The following is a 23,743-nucleotide window of genomic DNA, read 5'->3' as shown; positions in this document are numbered from 1 at the left end:
TTACCATTAAGTGGCAGTGGTACATGGTGTTTTAACTGTTTATGAAAATATATGGATTACAGACTCGTAGGCAGGTTATTTAAAGTGGTAGGTACAAGTTATTTAGGGGGTACACTAAATTCTTTATTTTTAAATGACTTCAATCGCGAACAAAATAACAATGGTTTAGATGACAATTTTCGTCTTTTTAAAAGTTATTTTCGTGTTCAGTTCGTGTTCGTGGATTTTATTCTTAACAAGGGCACAAATATACCCACCCATCACCATAGGATCCTACGAGCTTGCACAAAACTAAAACAAATGTACATCAAGAATAAAATTTAAAATGGTTAATTAAATTAGCAAACAGATCCAGAACCATGCCTGGGGGTGCATATTTTGAAATACCTTATTTAATGTTTTTAAGTAAAACCTTCTGCAAACGAGCAAAGGAAAGAAATATTTGTTTAACGACACGTAACGGCACGTCAGTATCATTATTAAACGAGAGGGGCGGGATTTAGCTCAGTCAGTTGAATGATCGCTTGACGTGCATACGTCGCAGGATCGAACCACCTCAGTGGATTAATTCAAATGATTGGGTTTTCCCCGTTCCAACCAGTGTACCACAACTGGTCAAAAGCCGTTGTGTGTGCTTTCCTGTCTGTAGGAATGTGCATATAAAAGATCCCTTGCTACATTAGGAAAAAAAATAGCGTGTCAGATTTACGTGTCAGAATTATTAAATATTTGACATCCTATTGCATGATTTGTGCTCTTGTGGTGTCGTTAAATAAAACAAACTTTCTTTCATTATTAAACAATCGTCTGTTTGATGTCTAACATGTGGTTATTTTGACATTTCGTTCATATTATAAAATACTTTTAACAATAAGTAGCGATATAAAGTATTTAAACGATAAGTAACGAGATATCTTTTATATACAGTTTCCCATAGACAAGACAGTACATACCACAGTATTGTATGTACCAGTCGAGGAGAGTAGAACTTGGTAATACTGTGGGGCACTGGTTGTGACTGGGAAAACATGAATTTATAAAGGAGGATCGATCTCGAGTTCCATCGCCACTCAGACCAGCACTTGAATACCACTGAAGAACAAAACTTGCCCCGTAAGCCATAAAATAAAACGGTAGCACAAATGTATAGCACTGTATTAAAACCGTACAATTAAGGAAATGGTCACGGCCATATATATATATATATATATATATATATATATATATATATATATATATATATATATATATATATATAGGTGTGTGTGTGTGTGTGTGTGTGTGTGTGTGTGTGTGTGTGTGTGTGTGTGTAATATATATATATATATATATATATATATATACTCTTCAAAAGAAGAAACGCAAAACCACATTGTCGTAACATTTGGAGAATTGATTTAATTATTGAATGGTGAGTCCGATAATTACCAAATGTTGCAGGATTGTTCACAATTCACTCTAGTCCATTGTGAGTAAGTGATAGGATACACCACCAAGGTCAAGGTCATCTGGAGTCAATACCGGGTGTGGCCTCCGCGTGTGTTGACAACTGCCTGGCACCGCCTGCCCATTGAAGCAACCAGAGTACGGATGACGTCCCGGGGGATGGTGGCCCACTCGGCCTGCAAGGCTGCTGCCAGCTCGGGCAGGGTCTGGGGCTGTGGTTGTCGCTGTCGGAGGCGTCGGTCCAACTCGTCCCATAGATGCTCAATTGGGTTCAAATCCGGTGATATCGATGGCCAAGGAAGGACATTAATGCAATGTTTCGATTCGGCAGGCTTAGTCTTGGCATCTTGTAACTCGTCTACGTCGAAATGAAAATGAGGCATCATTGCGAGCACTGCAGCTTTAAATACCTATCACTACCCCAATCTTTTCCCCGAGTTGCACGTGCATTCGCTAAAATCTTACCATTTCACGCCGATTTCCTGCAATTGTCGCACAACGTGCCACAACGTGCGTTAAATTTGTTTTAGGGTGCATTTGGGTATGCTGTCCCATTCCAGAAACATTAACAAACATGGGTCATTCAGCAATATTGTACCAAAAAAAACCCCGATATTTTGTAAAATCAAACACTTTTGTATATATATATATATATATATGCCGTGGAAATATTTTTACCACGGTATTATTCACGGCAGTTTTATGGATGTGTAAAAGAGGAGTTTAATTTGTTAATATGACAACAACAAAAAAAGCATGAAGAAAAGTGACATGGAGAATTGAAAGTTCCACGGCATGGCCGATTTTCGTGGTTAATTGCCAAAGTTGAATACAACTGCTGGTACATATAAATCAATCTATGCTTGTTCGTACCCAGTTTAAAATAAAAGGGGTGGAAGTACAAGAAAAAAATCATGGCATATTAATTAATATTAAATCTCCGTGTAGATAAAAAATAAAATATAAAAAAAAAGGCACTTTTTTTCTTAATATTATTATTTTATTTTTTGGGGTATTGCTAGGTTCGGCCAGGCTATCTCAGGCTCCGTATTCATAAACGTGTTTATGTCAATGTGTGATACAGTTTATGTTTTATACAACCAAAAGGGGATCTCAAAACCGACTTTCTGTCCATGCGGTCAGAAAGCCTGTGAATTTACCAATCTAATAGGCGAGAAAGGGAGATAAATATGTACTTTATACAGCTGAAATATTAAAACAAGAGTTGTTTACCCTTGTGGTAATATAAGCCGATATAATATAATATCTTTCGGTCCGTATCTTTCTCCCCTCGATCAATAGACACCTTTGGACTCGTCCAGCAAAGCTTTATTACCGGTTCCTCGTTCAAGGACGTTGTTTGGCAGCGAGCAGTCGTGTGTTCCCAATAGTCGTAGTTTCGTTTTTATTTCTGAGCGTATATTTAAATTTTGGACCGGTCACCTTGCGTCATCATGTGGTCTTCTTCGACTGGCAAGCGAACCATCACCACCTATTATTCTGATGGCACCGGGCCCCCGAGATCCGAAACGAAGACCTACACTTTCGGCGGCACCGATGGTGGACCGAGCATCGGTTTCGGAGGGGGCAATGTAGACATTGGATTCGGTTCCTCTTTTGGTGGAAGGGGCGCCCAATTCAGCTACGGCGGAGGAGGAGATAGTGGTGGCAGCAGTGGATTCCGTCTTCCCGGAGGAATTGGCTTTGAAGGATTCACCAGCGGCGGAGGAGGAGGAGGAGGAGGTGGGAGCAGCGGCGGGGGAGGATACCGAAGGCGATGCACTCGGGATACCCAGCCAGACATCATCGGACGGCCGAGCAGGAAGGAGAAGAAAAACCCGTTTTCGGGCGTCAAGAATCAGAGTCACGCCGATATCGTGAAGAAGTGCCAAGAAGAAGGTTTTCTGTTCGAAGACCCCGAGTTCCTGGCAGAAGATGGCTCCATCTTCTTCAGTCGCTTACCCCCCAGACCGTTCGAGTGGAAGCGACCATCAGTAAGTATGCAGCTCGGTGACTCAGTGTAGTTCTATACTTAGATACACCTGGTGCTGTGCCATAACTACCCAAGTCATGCCATCACAATAATTATAATATTAAAACAAACGTGTTTTACTTTTGTCCGAATTTTTGGGGTTACTGAGGTGAGTGGGTGGTTGGGAGAGGGTGGTAAAGATAACTGGTCCAGGGAACAAATATTTTGGTTTTGTTCAATGAAACTTGGCTTAATTACTGATTATTATTCAATTTATTGGGTTATTGTGTTACATGATGACATGGTTGAGTAGACATCAATTTATTATGGCCAGTTCTGGAGTGTTAAAGAAAAAACCTAGTGCTGATTAATATGCTAGATGCCCTTTGCCCAAGGCAGTGGCTAAGCGTGGATAGGGCCACCGGGACAGTCACCCTGGTCCACTGGTTGGGGGGCACAATACTTGCCTTGCCCCGGACGCTGGCAACCCACGCTATGCCACTGGCCCAAGGACTACAGTAGCCTATACGTTTTGACAAAAATCATTATTTGTGATCAAGATTGTATCTGCACAATGCACAGTCATTTTGGGCATTTTGCAAAATAGTGGTTGATTCATTGAATCTCTAGTACCTAGTGTCTATAGCAGGACAGATCCTTCGATGGACCATATACATCCTTCCTGCTCCCAAACTAATCACTGAGCATTGGTTGTAAAAGGATATCCCATCATACCTGCTGCTCCACTAAGCTATATTCTGATACCACTTGATGAAGTCACATACAAGGAATAAAAGTCACTTCCATTTGAAGAAATACAGAGTAAAAGTAAGTTCTGATTATAGAAAAATTGGGGTAAAATCTTGAATGCTTATAAGGCTTTTCTTATTTTTTGGCTGTTCATCAAATGATGCAGGTTTCTTTCAAGTGCTCATCCTGATCCTAAGGAATGTGATGCAAGGTCAAGGTCATTTAGAACTTGGTTGAAGTATTTCTGTTTGCCACTGGCCACATGAAAATTGTTATTGAAAAGGCACAGCTCAATTTTTATTATTATTATTATTATTATTATACACCATGTATTATCAAATTGTGACCCATTTCCATGACCATTGTCTCTCAAGAAGAGATAATGTAGACAATTCCTGAAGGTAGCCTATTTTATCTTGTTTACTCAGTACTGACATGATATATTAATAGTTTTCCTGTGATGGAAGTTCTTGCTTTGTACAATAACTATATATTCTACTTTGTTTAAAATAAATAAATTTAATAAAAACTCCTTCCCTCTGACATTTGTGGTAAAAAAAAAAACAAGGATGTTCACCACCTTATTTTTATATATTGGCTTAATGCTTGAAATGTGCTTATAATTTTTATGGATGACATTCATATTTAATGTGACTCAGTGAGTGTTTTTCAAGTGATAATCTTTGAACAGCATACCACCCTTCAGCAGTCATTTGGAATTTGTCTTTTGTTTTAAAGGATTGTTTTTATATTTTGTAATATACCGGGTACACTATGACTGTTCATAAAGTGATAATGTTTCCGCTAACTCAGTTGGTTCATTGCTCACCCATTTTTCAGTTGTGCATTACATGTACACAATCATAACAGGTTACCTGAATTTTTATTAATTTAATTAGGGTTGGGGGTTTTTGAAAGGGGGGGGGTGTGAGGGCATAAATGATACATTGTAAATGGCTTATTTATTTGAGGCCTAATTTAGATAATTTACTTTGATGCCACAAAAGTTAAACCAATCTACATGTATGTTTTTTTTTAAAGCAGTTTATAATACATTTGTTTATTTAATTAGGTAAGTTACCAAAAAACACTGAATACTATCCAGTGAAGTATATAAACATATGCTTCACCTTTCAGGAAACGCTCCACAGATTGTGTTAAAAGTTATTGTACTTGGAGAAAGGACATTCCTCGGGCTGTTTACAGAAGCTGTAGCTTACTGCTTCCATTATCAATCATTTCAGCTCATACTTGTGTTATGATGTGTCATCCTGGCCCAAGGCTAATTTATTTTGTCCTATTAAACTTCAACTTGTTTATATAGGCCAGAATGAGTGGCAGTAAATATGATAAATACCAGGGTCACGCACGGATGAGAGAAGGGGGTAGTTTTACCCGCCACCCACCACCCCCCCACAAAACTGAAAACATGCATTTGTTAAAAGTGTCCCATTTTTGTTCCTCAGGGAGAACCTCTATTGCTGTGCCTTGATTATTTTTGTTCTACCACCCATCATATTTTAGGGCATGTACAGCCCTGAATACTGAATCACTTAAATTATAAGTTGAGAGTAGACTTGGTTCAAGCCTCATGGTTGTATCAATACATACACATGTTAACAGGTTAATTACAGGTATGTTTGATATACAGAGGGGTCATGCTGTCAGTATAGCTCAATTAACTGCTAACAGTAACAATAATACACACACACACACACACACACAGATATATATATACCCTGTAGATCTTAAGAAGTTGGCTACAGTACATTGTATAAACAGGCATCGAAATAAGTCGAGAATAATTGTTCAGGTTACAAGCAGGTTATCACATATCAAGAAAGTCACCATGCCTCAGTAGTCTAGCGCCATCTTGCCTTCATCAGCACCATGCTGCCCTGAGATTAAACAAGCCTTTTTCACTAATTAATTCTAAAACTGCCTCTATAAAACACCAAAAAAGGTTTTATTAATTAATAAAATATGCCTTTTATATCTTTTGCCATTCATTTATTAAAGCAAGTACATGAATTACATTAATGTTTATTTCAATTAACTTTTATGTATTTTAATGAAATACAAGTGCCCCGAAAATGGTGAAAATGCCCCAAAAGTGTTCTATTGAACTAAAACTAAACTGCCTAAAGTTTGATCAACTGAGTGTTATTTTGATACACATACAGTATCAGTACAATGAAAGAAAGAAAGAAATGTTTTAGTTAATGATGCACTCAACACATTTTATTTATGGTTATATGGCGTTAGACATATGGTTAAGGACCACACAGATATTGAGAGAGGAAACCCGCCATCGCCACTTCATAGGCTACTCTTATTGATTAGCAGCAAGGGATCTTTTATATGCACCATCCCACAGACAGAGTAGTACATACCATGGCCTTTGATATACCAGACATGGTGCACTGGCTGGAACGAGAAATAGCCCAATGGGCCCACTGACGGGGATCGATCCAACGCCAACTGCGCCAGTACAGTGGTATCAATGAATAGCAAAGTGGGGGCGGGACGTAGCCCAGTGGTAAAGCACTTGCTCAGTGCACGGTCAGTCTGGGATCGATCCCTGTCAGTGGGCCCATTGGGCTATTTCTCGCTCCAGCCAGTGCACCACGACTGGTATATCAAAGGCCATGGTATGTACTACCCTGTCTGTGGGATGGTGCATATAAAAGATCTCTCGCTGCTAATTGAAAAGAGTAGCCCATGAAGTGGCGACAATGGGTTTCCTCTCTCAATATCTGTGTGGTCTTTAACCATATGTCTGACACCATATAACCATAAATAAAATGTTTTGTGTTGTTAAATAAAAACATTTCATTTCCTTCGAATAGCACAGTATCAATGTGTATGGTAGGGATTTTATAGTAAAAACAAAAATATAAGATGTGTCTTAACCTAGGTTACCAGGTCTGTATTTTGTGGTAACCTGTACATGAGTTAACACTATAACTGACACATTGTTTATTTTGATGCCTGTATAAATATTGTTTTAGATGGCTAAATAAATAATTTGTTACAGAAATACTTTACATTTTTACGAAAGTGACTACAATAAAACTCTTTCAAGAGTGAGACTAGCTGTGTTCTATGTATGTGAAAGAAGTTAAGTATCATTAGCTAGTTAAGTGTATGATTCCTGTTGGACCGTCCCATTAACCGCTTGTCAACAATCAATACTCAGGGACAGAAATAATAGCTGGCATATGCATATAGCACAATTCACCAGCTATTATGTGTGTTTGCAGTAGTTGGCTCAAACTGCTCAATCAATCAATCAATCAAAATTACTGATAAAACTAAACTGTTTTGTGTTTTATTATAAATATTTACTGATACTGAGCACATGAATTCAATTGCCAGTGCACATGAATTGCCAGTTCTGATAGTACATTTTGTACATGTATGTGTATCAAAAAGAAAAAAAGCAAAAAAAGCAAACAAAACTAAAAAAAAAAAAAAAAAAAAAAAAATGAAAACCCTCATCTGGACATTATTCAGGGAACATTTTATTTTCTAACTTTTGATTAGCAATATTTCTCTAGTCAATTGAAAATTTATTAGCAACTACCTGTATAGTGTTTAATGGTTTAAAATTGTGTTGTGGTCTCTGAAACTTGCAGAGCAAATTGCGACTCAATACTGAACAAAATGTTCCCTATTTATTACTGCTGGCATGTGTCAATGAAAACCTTTACAGCATACTTCAATTCTGAAGTAGTTAAATTCAAATCTTTGCGCACTGAAGTCTGTTTTCCTTGTCTGTCACATATACTAAGTTACAGTTGCCCTACATGTACAGATAGATTGGTCTATTGAGGCTAAATTGATTAGATGCTGGGAGACGAGGTCAAGACCAAGAATGCAAGCCATATGTACCTTGCATTAACATACATGTATTGTATTTATCAATAGTTTTAAGTACACACATTAAGTCATTATAAGTTTTAATATTATGAAACTGCTAACATAATTAAATAATGACAAGTAATGGATCAAAGGCATATTTCAATAAATTATGCAACATTTTGTCAGCATGCATATGTATGTACATAATAAGCAAAATTATTAATTGGTTTATATTACATAAATTAATGTAAATAATTTTTTAACTGACTACTCAGGCCTTACACTGGAAATAAAAAAATTTTTAGCCAGTTTTCAGATAATTATATAAATAATTATTTCTTGAAAATGATTCAATGTAGCCAATTTAAAGACATTTTATAAGTCAAATACTATATGTTGTATTAATTAACAACTGGCTAATTTGGCCATGGATAGGGAGAACTTTGCTACTGCTGTATCTTTTTATAATATTGGAACTTATTTCTGTCCTGAAAAGTTATATGTATGTTCAGTGAATTAGGTATGGCTTGCCTAAAACAGATATCAAAGCAGTACTAACTGGCACTCACCAAATTTGCTAATCAATAATTTGAAAGCAGATGGAAAATGTTAATTTAATTTGGCAAAATCTTTTAATAATTGACATTTTTAGAAAATACCTATCGATTTCTGCAATTTTTTAAGTTTAATAAGAAATTTTTATGAAATAGTTTTGCTCACCCAGAACTATAGCCCTGTAGTGGATTATTGTGATTCATTTCAACTTATTGTCGTGCTTATATCCAGTTAAGGTTCAGACATGCTGTCCTGGGCACACACCTCAGCTATATGGGCTGTCCAGGACAGTGGGTTAGTTGTTAGTGGTTAGTCGTTAATGAGAGAGAAGTGGGTGTAATGGCCTTACACCTACTCGCTCTTGATAAGAGCAGGTACCGAGCTTCGAACTCTGTACCTACCACCAGCCTTATGTTTGATGGCTTAACCATGAGACCGGTGGATTACGGTAGTGTGAGAGAAGCCATATAGCTGCTGCTGGCATTTTAAACTGTTCTCACTGATTACAAACAAAGGAACACAGTGTGCACTTTTCTACAGTTAGCCAATAATTACGTTAATGATAAACCACCATTATCATGCTGTCATGGAGTATTGTGTTTCCAGCATTCCCACATGGTATAACAATTAGCCATAATGGTACAGGGTAGTTTTATGTAGGTGACTGTTCCTTGTAGCTGTACAGGAGTATGACTATTAGCAACTTGGGTAAAAGATTACGCATGAATGCACTGCCGATTTTGGCACTTGTACTTGTAAGAGACTGGTTGCTATAACAACCGTTTATGACTGAAGTGAGAAAGATAATGATGATACCTTTGCTTAATAATACAGATAAGTGAAAGCTCCTGTGTCTTATCAGGTGATGTTCTGACAGTGTCTGGATCACAACTCTGATGAAACCATTTCACAGTTAATTAGTGGGGGTGTAGGTAGTATGTGTTCATGTTACTACCCTGGAATTCACCATTCTAACCTTCACAGGATAAAGCCAATGTTTTTAAGTCAGTAACCAGTTAATCTCTCTCTCTCTCTCTCTCTCTCTCTCTCTCTCTCTCTCTCTCTGTATATATATATATATATATATATATATATATATCTATACCAGCAGAAAACTATAATAAAGCTGACACTTAGTTGTATCATGGTGATAGTCACCTTTTTTAGTTGTCTCCAAAACAAAGAAGAAAGTATTCCTTCATGTATATAAAGGTGTGAAAGCCGTTCAAATTGAAATACATGTATATGCATAAATGTACTTTGTTGAAATACCTCATTTGAATCATAGGTCATGGAAATATAGATGAAAGGGTTTTTTAAGGTGCATAATATATCGGGTTTTTTAAGGTGCATAATATATCGGGTTTTTTAAGGTGAAATGGGGTTTTTAAAGTGCATAATATATCAGTGTTCGAGAATAATGGTATCCTGATATCCCGGGGATACCAAAATTTAATTTTGGATACCAGACTTCAAGAACCCAGTATCCCACCGGGATACCATATAATACTAAATTATCAGGTGGGATACCAGATTTTGAAATGTTAGTATCCAACTGGGATACTGCCCAAATTTTTTAATCTCGAACACTGTATATTCAGTTAAAATTTGTGCACATCCATGCCACACACAGTAAATTGGTAACAAAATATGTTACAAAGTGGGGTGTACGTTTCTGTAAATTTGAAATAGAATTTTACTAGATGAACCAAAACGTCATGACCCGAATAAATTAGGTCTCCAAATATAAGATGTTTTAGAAGATTTGTGCAATTTAGATGTCATGCCAAACTAAAATGCATTGGACGTTTTAAAACTTAAACTAAGCCATTCTTTTAGAAGGTTGCAAATGGTATATTGTAGGGACTGGTTTTATAGGTTTCTATACTTAAAACATTAAATAAACCTGGAAATGTACCATTAGATTATGTTCTACCCAACTTATTGATGGCTCACAAATATTTAGATGAAACATATCGCATAATAATAAGGCTATATGGCATAAGATCTACAGAAATCATACAGTGACTTGGAGGCTGAACTGACTTGCACAGCGACAGATTTCACACAAAAAGTCAAAGCACATTAAAACTGTGAATGTTAAACAATGAAACAGATGCTAATGACCGGATCATTTGGGTTAGATTTATGTATGAATTATTTCAGCTTTTACATCACATAAATATGTTGATGAACTTTCATTTAATTTGGTTGGATTTATAGGTTTAACATTTGTTATTTATGTTTGCCTTGATGATTAACTACTTGTACATAATTATACTGGTAATATATGTACATGGTACATAATCATCGACCGAGAATTTACTAGTCTATCGACAATATCAAATTCTCAGTTGACTACCGGTATATATGTAAATGTGTAATTTATGCAATATTCTGTACAGGTCGATTCTTGTTCACTGTCAAAATATATGCTTGTAATTATAATCCAAGTTGCATAACATTATGATACAATTTTTAAGCAGCTTAGTGTTACATCATGATCAAAATGTGTCATAAACCTGAGAGAATTGAGGCTAATACACTTAGGTAAAAATATGTGGGTTAATTTGGCTTGATCCTTTTACCACTCAAACGATCTCCAGCTAGGGTGTACAAATTACATAGCGTACTGGGACGAAATATCTGTGGAGGGATATAAGCACAAGATAAATCTGTTTCAAGTTAGTCAGGTGTTTTATTCAGTTGCTGTTAGGAATCTAACAGGTGATAATTACCATGTAACCCTTTGTCTAAAGAATAAAAAAGGAAATTAGTTGCTATTCTGTTCCATAAGCAGCAAGGCGTTTTTATATGCACATTTTCAGAAAGGATACTCTAGTACATGTATACAACTCTTGAAATTCCAACTTTTGAAATTTCAACTTTTGAAATTCCAACTCTTGAAATTCCAACTTTTAAAATTCCAGTTGAAAATAACCCACAGGATCCATTTATGGATATTGATCCTATATTCTACAGCCTGTTATATTTCCATGTAGACACTTTGCCATTATAAAGTACACTAGATGTAACCGATGCTTAGCACTGTGATGTTTTGATGGGGTATGATGACCGTACAATGTGATTTCCTCAAACAAAATGATCGGCATATAGATAGCCAGCCCATGGCCACTTCTATGCTAAGTGACAAAGATAATAGAATCCACTGCCATTGTATTGACAGAATGTATGCAAAGTAACAAAGACGGTAGCATCCATTGCCATTGTATTGACAGAATGTATGCAAAGTGACAAAGACGGTAGCATCCATTGCCATTGTATTGACAGAATGTATGCAAAGTGACAAAGACGGTAGCATCCATTGCCATTGTATTTATGAAATTCATCTTTGTATGCAATATTTCACACAATGTGTGTATGGTAGACGATTTGAGTTCAGAAAGATCCTTGCAAAGTACAGCATTGGATAAGTATAAAGAACGTGGTTGGCAGTACAAATCAAAAGATGAGAACCAGTCAGAATGAACGGAAACTTAAAATGGCCTTGCGTGTTATAATAGAGAGGGGGCACAACGTAGCCCAGTGGTAAAGCACTCGCTTGATGTGCAGTCAGTTTGCGATCAATCCCTGTTGGTGGGCCCATTGGGCTATTTCTCATTCCAGCCAGTGCACCATGATTGATATATCAAAGGCCATGATATGTGCTATCTTGTCTGTGGGATGGTGCATATAAAAGATCCCTTGCTACTAATAGAAAAATGTAGTTAGTTTTCTCTCTAAGACTATATGTCACAATTACCAAATGTTTGACATCCAATAGCCAATGATTAATAAATCAATGTGCTCTAGTGGTGTCATTAAACAAAACAAATATTAACTTTTATATTAGAGATCCCACTCAGAAGAACATTAGGAAGATGATGGCATAATTGATGACATACTCATTCAAAGTGACAGGCCATCAGTTTCAGGAATGTTGTCACAAAGTACATGCAGATGTGCTGTGGTAGATGTCTTAGTAAATACGTACATATAAATTAAGGTATGATGTTATATAACATCAATGTATTATACAACTGTTGTGTATGAAGTGTATATGTCCGCAGGCAGTGTAGTATGGATTGGAATTTCTAATAATTACACAAGTATGCGACGGAATTGGCAGCAGATTGTGTGGATCAATATACTGAATTAAGTTTTATGAACTCGCCCATTCAAATAAGTTGTTGTAGGTTTGCTTATGTTAATAAAAAGTAATGAAATCTTAGCAACTATTTGTACATCAAAGTTACACCTGGTGCATGCACTGTAAAACTAGTACCATATTGAAATAAGGACAGCCTATTTTTGTCTAGCCATTATGAAATATGAGACTAATCATTATGTTTGCATGTAAGGTTTACTCAGGTCCCACAAAATATATTAGCAGTTTTATTAATTTGGTTAGAAAATCAGAAGTTAAATTCAAGTTTTAATTACCGTAGCTAAATAGGCTTAGAGACGGTAGATCTACAAAGAGTGGAGTGGAGCAGATAATTTTAACATGCTTATATACCATGAAGGTTTCAAGCATGTCTGTCCCAGGTCCAGTTTCTGGATAGCTAGACCCGGGACAGAATTCTACAAAAACCAAGCAATTTTCAGATTATTTTTTAGATGAATTAGTAATGCAATATATCCACCAAATCCAACTTTACTAAACTAAGTCCAATGGCATAACAACTATACTTCCGAAGCCAGTTGTTCAAGGTAGCTTGCAATGAAAGGTCACCTGGACCTGTAATGACATTGGCTGATGTCAGACCCAGGCAGAACATTGCCTCAGATTACAGTTATCTTCCCATTTGGTTGTCCAAAATTTGACCGCGCAAGTAGTCTGCTGTTTGACTGTGATTATTTCATGGCAGACAGCTATGAAGTGGCAACTATTTGACTGAAGTGACAGGGGATAGCATGTAGTTTGTAAACATGTGTAACTTGTTGACATTGAACACTTGTTTGTGGTAATTCCGGCCCATGCAAAAGTAGTGCTTTTTGTGTAAAATGGGAGTACTCCGGCCTGGTTTAGAGGGTGTGTCTGTTTAAACCAATATGCTGGGAGAAAGAGCTGGACAACAGGGGTTGTCGTTTTCAGGGTATGTGTCCCCCAGGCAGGCAAAGGTACATACAAAACGTCACGGGCCTGCTGATATTAATAAAAATGTTATAGCCACTAAGGCTATATAGAAACATATAGCGAAATTAATTGTGGTCTGAGGCAACATATCAGTAACATCTGACTTCAATCTGACAGCCATCTGTTCTTCCATTCTTCCATTCTTCACTGAAAGGTGGCTGGTACACTGTTGTGTGTGTGTATTGGTGTGTGTGATTTTTATTTACTGGTTTATATTCCACCTCTGAGAGTAATGAAATCTTCCACAGTCTTTATTTTTTATTTAAAATGTAATTATTGCCACATTCTATCATCAGATTCTGATGAGTATGTTAAAGTATTTAATTCAGAAACCTTACAGAACCAGGGATGTCGGAGCAAGGGCAGAATTTGCCTACAGTGCATGGTGGAATTCTCTGATTGCTTTTTTTTCCGATCCCAACCATTGCCAGACAACTGGTATGTCAAAGACTGTGGTATGTACAGTCTGTCTATGGGAATGTGCATATAAAAGATCCTTTGCTGCTAATGAAAAAATGTAGCTGGTTTCCTCTGAAAACTTTGTGTCAGAATTACCAAAGCTTTGATATTTGATATCCAAATTCCAGTAGTGAATGAATGTCCTTTAGTGATGTTAAACATGTACCAATATTTCTGCAAGAATTGATTTAAGAGCAGCAAGATGGGGAATACCTCATCCCACATCCACGCCCTCTGCCTCTTTTAGATCCACTTTCTATTACATACCACAGTATTTGGTGTACCAGTCATGGGACAGTGGTTTGGATGGAGGGAAAACCTGAATCCTTGGATGGCGATTGATCCTGCAACAGTTCACTTTACCACTGAGTTACTTCATACCCACTTTAAAAAAAAAGTTTCCTGTATTTCATATCACATTATTTAAATGATTTGACCAGTCAGTTGGTCAGTAGGCATTTTAAGATTAAAGTATTTATTATTATTATTTATAAAATGTTACATAAAATGACCACTAAAAATAAACATTAAAAATATTAGCATACAAAGAATATGCAAAACAAGCTTTAGATCCACTGTTTTGTAACATTCATTCATTTGAACATATTTTCGTGCTTATATCCAATTAAGGTTAAAGCATGCTGTCCTGAGCACACACCTCAGCTATCTGGGCTGTCTGTCCATGACACTGAGTTAGTTGTTAGTGGCTAGTGAGAGAGAAGTCTGTGTAGTGGTAATTAAAACTTGCTAATGTGGAAGGAAGGAAATGCTTTATTTAACGACGCTCGCTAAAGGTGGGTGGAGATACCAGACTACAAACCCAGTACCTACCAGCCTTATGTTTGATGGCTTAACCACGACACCACCGAGGCTGGTAAAGAATATTCAAAACAATGTTTAGATCCACTGCTTTGTAACAACACATATTTCTGCAAGAATATGAGTACGAGTTTAGAATGTGTGTGTTAATCCCAAGTTGAGTGAGGAGTAGACACAAGTGCCGTGGCCACCTTGCTGCCTATTAGCACAGCACTGTGAGAGTAAACAGTTTCCTCCCATACAGTCAGCACTGATAGGGTTCTGGGCCACACCGAGATCCAGGTGAGTTATGGTATGTGTGGGCCGTTACCCTGGTAGTGTGTTTACCTTTCTAACAGGTGTATTGGTATAAATTTAGTAAAATATTGCTGACCCAGTTACAGTTCTACCGGACAGCTAGTTCATACTTCAGAATGGATATTATCAATGCTTGTTTTATCCAACAGTTCATTCTTCAGAAGAGATGTCGGCATGTTTTACCAACAGTTTATGCTTCAGAATAAATGTCGGCATGTTTTACCAACGGTTCAGGCTTCAGAATAGATGTTGTTGGCATGTTTTACCCAACAGTTCAGGTTTCAAAAATTAGTTGAAAACAGTCATTCAAGTTTTCAGGAGGTTACCACAAAACAATCCCATGGAAAGCAATACTTACTAGTTTATTCTTGACAGCATCTGAATAAACAGAAACAATTAACACTGTACACTTTGATCATTTGTGTTTTATTCAGATTATTAAATTGGGCTACTATGGGCCCAACCAGTGCACCATGCTTGATGCATTTGTCACCTATACAATTGGGCTACTATGGGCCCAGCCAGTGCACCATGCTTGATGCATTTGTCACCTATACAATTGGGCTACTATGGGCCCAACCAGTGCACCATGCTTGATGCATTTGTCACCTATACAATTGGGCTACTATGGGCCCAGCCAGTGCACCATGCTTGATGCATTTGTCACCTATACAATTGGGCTACTATGGGCCCAGCCAGTGCGCCATGCTTGATACATTTGTCACCTATACAATTGGGCTACTATGGGCCCAGCCAGTGTGCCATGCTTGATACATTTGTCACCTATACAATTGGGCTACTATGGGCCCAACCAGTGCACCATGCTTGATAAATTTGTCACCTATACAATTGGGCTACTATGGGCCCAACCAGTGCTCCATGCTTGATAAATTTGTCACCTATACAATTGGGCTACTATGGGCCCAGCCAGTGCACCATGCTTGATACATTTGTCACCTATACAATTGGGCTACTATGGGCCCAACCAGTGCTCCATGCTTGATAAATTTGTCACCTATACAATTGGGCTACTATGGGCCCAGCCAGTGCTCCATGCTTGATAAATTTGTCACCTATACAATTGGACTACTATGGGCCCAACCAGTGCACCATGCTTGATACATTTGTCACCTATACAATTGGGCTACTATGGGACCAACCAGTGCTCCATGCTTGATAAATTTATCACCTATACAATTGGACTACTATGGGCCTAATTTAATCAACTTTGTGATGTTACAGTTCATTGTAAAGACTTGCAAAGATGATGCAATGTTTTTTAAAAGAGCTTAAGATACCTTTTTGAATTGGGGCCCTAGATCTGTATTTTTGTGATGTCATGTATAAAATTAACAGATGCTCTGCTTGCTTTAATGTCTGCAGTTTAAATTACCTGTGATTCATCCGGTGTGAGGGTTATACACTGGTGCTTTGTTATTATTAGTTCATGCATAATTATGACTATTGATCCTATCTTCCTCTGATGCTTACAGACTGAGCTGTTGGTTATCAAGAAATAGCTGTTGGTTCATGAAGTTGGGGTAACTCTCCTCCAGCCCCTCCCCCCCTCCCACACACACACACTTTGGAAAAGCATAAGCTACATGTATATATACTACTCAAAAGAATTTAAGGGTCAGACGATATTTTCAACATTATTTTCTGAATGTCAATTATATTAGCTAGACCATAATGTCATGCATGGTATTGTTCCATTTTGATGAAAGTGGATCTAAGCAACCCATAAATGAATTAAAATCCACTGTCATTGACACTGTCGACTAGTTCTAATGGCGAAAACATGCTTACATTTGCACGTAAATTAGGGAGAAAGCGAAAGGTCTGCTAGTGCCCATAACTTGCTTTTTCACAAAGCGCTTCATTTGCACGCTTTGCACGTGTATTCCATGTTCCCAATGCTGAATTTCCATATAATTGGAGCTTGCGTTCGTGTACGGTGCACACTCCAAATTCGACAATGGTACGACTTCAACTGACTATCGAAGATCGAGGAAGGGCTATTGCTTGGCTTCAGGATGGCAATACGCAAAGAAATGTTGCTCTGAGACTTGGTGTCAGTCAGAGTGTCGTTGGCCGACTGTGGCAACGGTACCAAGCAACGAATTCTGTTCGAAATCGTCCACGTTCGGGAAGACCCCGAAGCAATACAAATAGAGAGGACCGCTACATCACCAATATGGCTCTACGTCAACGCACAACCACTGCACGCCGATTACGTGACAATCTGCGGACTGCGACTGGAACTCAAGTGTCTGATCAAACCATACGCAATCGTCTGAGAGCCAATAATCTACGCTGCCGTCGCCAGGCTGTTCGACCACCACTCCTACCACGTCACAGATCGGCCAGACGTCACTGGTGCACACTTCATCTGCGGTGGCAACGTGTTCAGTGGGGTCGAGTGATGTTCACTGATGAGTCCAGGTTTAGTCTCCAGTTCAACGACGGTCAGGTTCGTGTCTACAGACGTCCTGGGGAGCGCTTCGCTGACGTTAACCTTGGACAACATCACCGGTTCGGTGGTGGCAGCGTCATGGTGTGGGGCGGCATCTCTATCCACCACAGGACCCCCCTCTATGTGGTGGATGGCAATCTGAATGGAATCCGCTATCTGAATGAGATTATCCGGCCGTTGGTTCTCCCAGGCCTTCAGCAGATTGGCGGCGGAGCAGTTCTGCAGGATGACAATGCCAGACCCCACCGCGCCAGGGTGGTAACGGACTTTCTCAGACAACAAGGTATCGCCAGGATGGATTGGCCAGCATATTCGCCTGACTTGACCCCAATAAAGAACGCCTGGGACGAATTAGGCAGGAGAGTTCGGGATAACCATGCCCCTCCGGCCAACCTTCATGATCTGGGTCAACTTCTTATGGCAGAGTGGCAGGCCATTCCCCAAGAGTTCTTCAGACGTCTGATCAACAGCATGAGGCAACGATGTGTCAAGTGTATTCGCGCCAGGGGTGGATTCACACACTATTAAACGAATGTTCTAATGTGTAAAATCCATGTTTGACAACCTTCAACTCTGACAGCATGTCATGTGACTTTCTTGTATACAGTGACGTTTATTTGTGGGTTTTTGTAAATATGGAACAATAAATAAAAAATTTGGTGTAGTTTACATCATCAATCTAATACACTCTGAAACTTATTTGGTTATACATTTTTGACCCTTAAATTCTTTTGAGTAGTATATATTAAGGGAAGTTATATCTGGTAATTCTGACAAATTCTTAGAGTAAACCTGTTCCATATTTTCTTTTGCAGTAAGGGATCTTTTATATGCACTTTTCCACAGATAGGACAGCACATACCACAGCCTGACATTGGATGGGATAGGAAAACCCCCATTTAGATTACCAAAGGCAGTAGGAATTTTAGAGTATTTCATTCATACCCACAGATGCAAGAACTTGTACATATTTGACGATTTTGTGGTTTTTGCATGATCATCAATCCTTAAATTTTTCACTAACCAAATTTGAAAAACTGAAAATGGGGTTGATGTCAAAAGAGTCACACTATGAATTTCAAAAACTTGTATGTAGTAAAAAAAAAAATCCCTTAATTTCCAAAGGTTTTTGTGTTTCTTTTATTTCTAGAATAACTGTAGCTTAGCCAGTGGCTTTATTTTTATTCACTGCCCAGGGGTCAGATTCACACAGCTCTCTTTGACTCTCTTAATTAACAATTAGTTTAGCACATTAGGATCCTAGTTCCTGGATTGTGTGCTCGGGACAGCATAAAACATGTGTACCTGTACAAACTCATGTGGCAGGTCCTTGATTAAAGCTATGGGTTACACCACTATAATATTAAGATTTTATTGTTTATGTTTTATTGGTTACAAGGAAATACTGTTATTGATTTCTTCAACTTGCTAGAATATTATCAACTAGGGAGTACAAATCCGAAGGCATTGATTTCTATTGTGTATTCTGGATGTCCAGTTACAATGTGTGTGCATATTGTTCCTTGGGGTGTTTTTTGCCTGTCATTCAATGTATGATATTGGAAATCAAGTTTATATGTTAATATATATTGGATATGTGTGTATGTAATATTTACTGTATGGTTATACATATGAGTTGCAAGTCAGGTGACTTGTTTTCGTGGTTAATCCGTACACTGACACATGTATAATCTATTTAGTGCAGAAATTGACTATCTACAATTATATTTCTATCCTTTCAACTGCTGTGGTCAGGTCTCTATACACTATACAGAATCTATTTACTGCAGAAATTGACTGTCTACAAGTTTGTGTTATTGATTTGGAAAGTATGGTCTAATAAAATATATGTGTACATCAACTATTTCAATATTAAAGGGTGAGATCAACTTTTGCAGTTATATTTTCTTTTTACTTAATTTCACTAATCACTTTAGCCTATCATCTCCATTAATTGTTACACATACTGTCACACTCCTATAAAGTTCAGTATATGGCAATCCATCTGTGTACTTACTGTCTTGTGAAAGAGTAGCGTAATGTTTAGACAGCAGTATTCATATTGATCATGATGCAGAAGTTGTTGCTAAACAAGTACTCATCTGGTTTAGTTCGTGGTTATCATAATTATAACCTAGGCATGAATTATACCAGAATTCTGCACAGAATTAGTGTCTAATAAATCTGTTTGCTGTAGAACAAAATTAAAATACAAAATTTTTGAATCATAATGTAACATTTAGTTATATACATACATGTATTTAAACTAAAATTTAAATAAAAATTTGCAATTAATTAAAACAATTTTAGAGATATATTCAAGTTAACATTCTCAGTTAAAGTTTGTTTTGTTTAATGACACCATTAGAGCACATTGATTTAATCATTGGTTATTGGATGTCAAACATTTTGGTAATTCTGATTTTTAGTCAAAGGAAACCTGCTACATTTTTCCATTAGCAGCAAGGGATCTTTATATGCATTTTTCTACAGACAGGAAAGCACATACCACTGGTACTGGGTTCGGATCCCAGTCGAGGCATGGGATTTTTAATCCAGATACCGACTCCAAACCCTGAGTGAATGCTCCGCAAGGCTCAATGGGTAAATGTAAACCACTTACACCGACCAGTGATCCATAACTGGTTCAACAAAGGCCATGGTTTGTGCTATCCTGCCTGTGGGAAGTGCAAATAAAAGATCCCTTGCTGCTAATCGGAAAGAGTAGCCCATGTAGTGGCAACAGCAGGTTTCCTCTCAAAATCTGTGTGGTCCTTAACCACATGTCTGACGCCATATAACCGTAAGTAAAACATTTCTTTCTTTCTTCTATGTTATGTACAGGTAATAGTATCCAGGCTAGGCAATTTAACATCCCACAGTGTATTAAACTTAAGTTTGAAGTAACATATCCATGGCTGTAGTTACTAGTACTGTGGTAACAGGTCCTTGGGTAACATGAGTAATCAAAGTGGTTTGTTTACTGTTAGATAAATGTTGTACATGTACCTACAATGGATGATGGTTATTTTTTCTGTTATATGAGAAAAGAATGCTAATCCTATCTACCAGTATAGTACAGGTATCAACACATTTTTTTAAGTCAGCCAGTACTAATATACTTGTAAAGAAAATGATCTATTAACCATTTTTATTGGCTAAATGTTCTCGCTCTAGACAAATTAGAAGTGCCCAGAGTTTATCGTGGAGATATCTTTATCATTTTAAGATAGTATGGATAGTTCAGTTGATTTGTTGAAATCTTATATGTGTACATTGAGTTCTCACATACATGTAGTACCAGGATACATGTACTTTATAACCGGCCTTGGTGGCGCGCAGTGGTTAAGCCATCGGACTACAGGCTTGGTAGGTATAGGGTTCGCAGCCCGGTACCAGCTTCAACCCAGAGCGAGTTGTTAAAGGCTCAGTGGGTAAGTGTAAGGCCACTACACCCTCTTCTCTCTCACTAACCACTAACCAACTAACATAAAAGTTTGTTAGTTTTGTTTAATGACACCACTAGAGGACATTGATTTATTAATCATTGGCTATTGGATGTCAAACATTTAGTTATTTTGTCGCAGTCTTAGAGAGGAAGTCCGCTAAATTTTTCTGTTAATAACCAGGGATCTTTTATATGCACCATCCCACAGACAGGATAACACATACCAGGGCCTTTGGTATACCAGTCATAGTGCACTGGCTGGAATGACAAATAGCCCAATGGGCCCACTTATGGTGATCGATTCTAAACCGACCGCACATCAAGCGAATGCTTTACCATGGGTGTGATTCTTGTATGGCTAAATTTCATAGAAAAGTGTTTTAAAATCTGTTATTCCTATTGTTTTATTAGATTATGGTCATAAAAATAATAACTAGACATGAGTATTACAACCAGGCATGAGTATTATCATTTGTTTTTTATTTCAATAAGTAAATGTGCATTGCAGTATGTGTTGTAATATATTACAGAATCTCTGAATGTATAAAAAAAAAAACGATGGCTGTATTAAAGAATTCATCAAATAATAAAATATTATTATTGTCAGTTGTATTGTTATGTTGGAAATGTTGATTGGAACATTTATAAAGCAGACACAAAGGAAAAATTGATTAAATAAAACCATGCTACTTGTCCATAATTGAACAGTGAACAAGCATATCCAGAATAATATTTGTCCACTCACAAGTTTACAAAATGTATCCTGAATATCTCTCCATTAATATTCTGTTCTGATCATTAGGCATGTTCGAAACGCTTGTGGTATATGAGCACGTAAACTAGTTACCTACCTACCTACCTACCTATCTAATCTTTAAATAAGTTGTGTATATTAAGATAAGCAGCCAGTTTATATTGATTTAATGAATGTAATGAATTAACATGCAGAAATGCATTGACATTCCCATCACAATTATCCAGAATTTATCTTACAAAAGTCATGGTGACACAATGGTCTAAAACTTTACCATGATTAATCCTATTTGGATTTTCACATTCTAATACAGTGAAACTCCTCTAAACCAGACACCCTCAGGACCAAGTAAAACATCAGGTTTAAAGAGGTGTGCAGTTTAGAGAGGTTCTCTACTGTACAGATATTTAAAAGGGGACCACAAAAAGGTCCTGTTTTGAGAGGATTCCAGTTTACAGAGGGTCCTGTTTTGAGAGGTTTCACTGTACGTGGTAAATTGGTAATATTGCCCGGCCATAGTAAATACACCATACAAGTAATGTGTGACAGACTGAGCACAGTTTGATTACAATTGGGATATAGCTCAGGTGGTAGAGTACTCGCCTGAGGGGTAATTTTGACATATAGTCTTAGAGAAGAGACCCACTACATTTTTCCATTAGTAGCAAGGTATCTTTTATATGCACCATCCCACAGACAGGATAGCACATACCACAGCCTTTGATATACCAGTCATGGTGCACTGACTGGAATGAGAAATAGCCACTGGCCTATGTCCTGCCCTTAATGTAATATAGTAACCATGTATATTGTATGTATATAGAAGAGGACCTCATCGTAAGTTAGTAAACATGGGCCCAATTTTTGTGTTATTTGTAAAATAAATATGTTTTCAATCAATCAAGTCTGTACCTGAATATGTAAATCATAACTTGTAAGGCATATGTTACTGTCCTGGAATACGAAATAGCCAAATGGGTCACCAACAGGGACTGATACAAAACTGACTGTTCATCGGGTGAGTGCTTTACCACAGGACTACATCCAGGTTGAGTTAGTATGCAAGTGAGATAGGGATGATGCTCTAGTGGTGTTGTTAAACAAAACAAACAAACAAATATTACATAACTGTGTATATAAACTACATATATGTTAAACCGTCAAAGACTGCATGTTTACTAGAATCTGGATATTCTGTATGCATTGTGCATTCTCACTTTTCAGTCACTGCGACCATTTAGAACATCATGGTTTGTTATTTGTATAGGAAATCAGGATGTGTAATTGAAATTAGCTAATGTGTTTATTGATAAACTGGTGATATGGCTTCCACAATTTCTTACAACACATCTATTGATTTGACTGCACACACATTAACATGGAACCATGCATCTGAATTCTAATTAAGAAATTAACTTTATAATTATGTTACAAATGTTACATTTTGGAAATAATATAATATAGTTCATCATTTTATATATAGTTTTGTTTGCCAGGCAGGTGACAAAAGATAAAATTTTGACTTGCTTCATATTATTTTCTGTTGCCATGGTTATGTGCACATTCTGATATATACACATAACTAGTACCGGTATGTAGGTGCCTGGATGTTACTTAATGTTGGAAAATACTCTAGAATTTTCATATAAATGTTTGCTGAACCATACAGGTATGCTAGTAAATATTATTCCTTCAAGCAAAGATTTAGGTGGGACCCAAGGGTCATGGGTTACTCTATTTTTGATCAAGTAATTAATTTTATA

General features: G+C 37.4%; 1 protein-coding gene across 7 annotated transcripts in view; it reads left to right on the top strand.

Annotated features, from left to right (window-relative positions):
* Window positions 1-2,797: 2,797 nt before the first annotated feature.
* The window catches only part of LOC121371298 (calpain-A-like), an 81,478-nt gene continuing 60,532 nt past the window's right edge, over window positions 2,798-23,743 (top strand). For all 7 annotated transcript variants that reach the window (XM_041497098.1, XM_041497095.1, XM_041497093.1 and 4 more), the window contains exon 1: window positions 2,798-3,440. In XM_041497098.1, coding sequence (XP_041353032.1) covers window positions 2,901-3,440 — 540 coding nt within the window. In that variant the 5' untranslated portion in view covers window positions 2,798-2,900. The remainder of the gene's footprint in view (window positions 3,441-23,743) is intronic.

Source organism: Gigantopelta aegis, chromosome 4, assembly GCF_016097555.1.
Source record: "Gigantopelta aegis isolate Gae_Host chromosome 4, Gae_host_genome, whole genome shotgun sequence".
Classification (NCBI taxonomy): Eukaryota; Metazoa; Mollusca; class Gastropoda; order Neomphalida; family Peltospiridae; genus Gigantopelta; species Gigantopelta aegis.
Note: the sequence above shows the minus strand (reverse complement) of the source record. Positions and strands in the feature narration are given on the sequence as shown.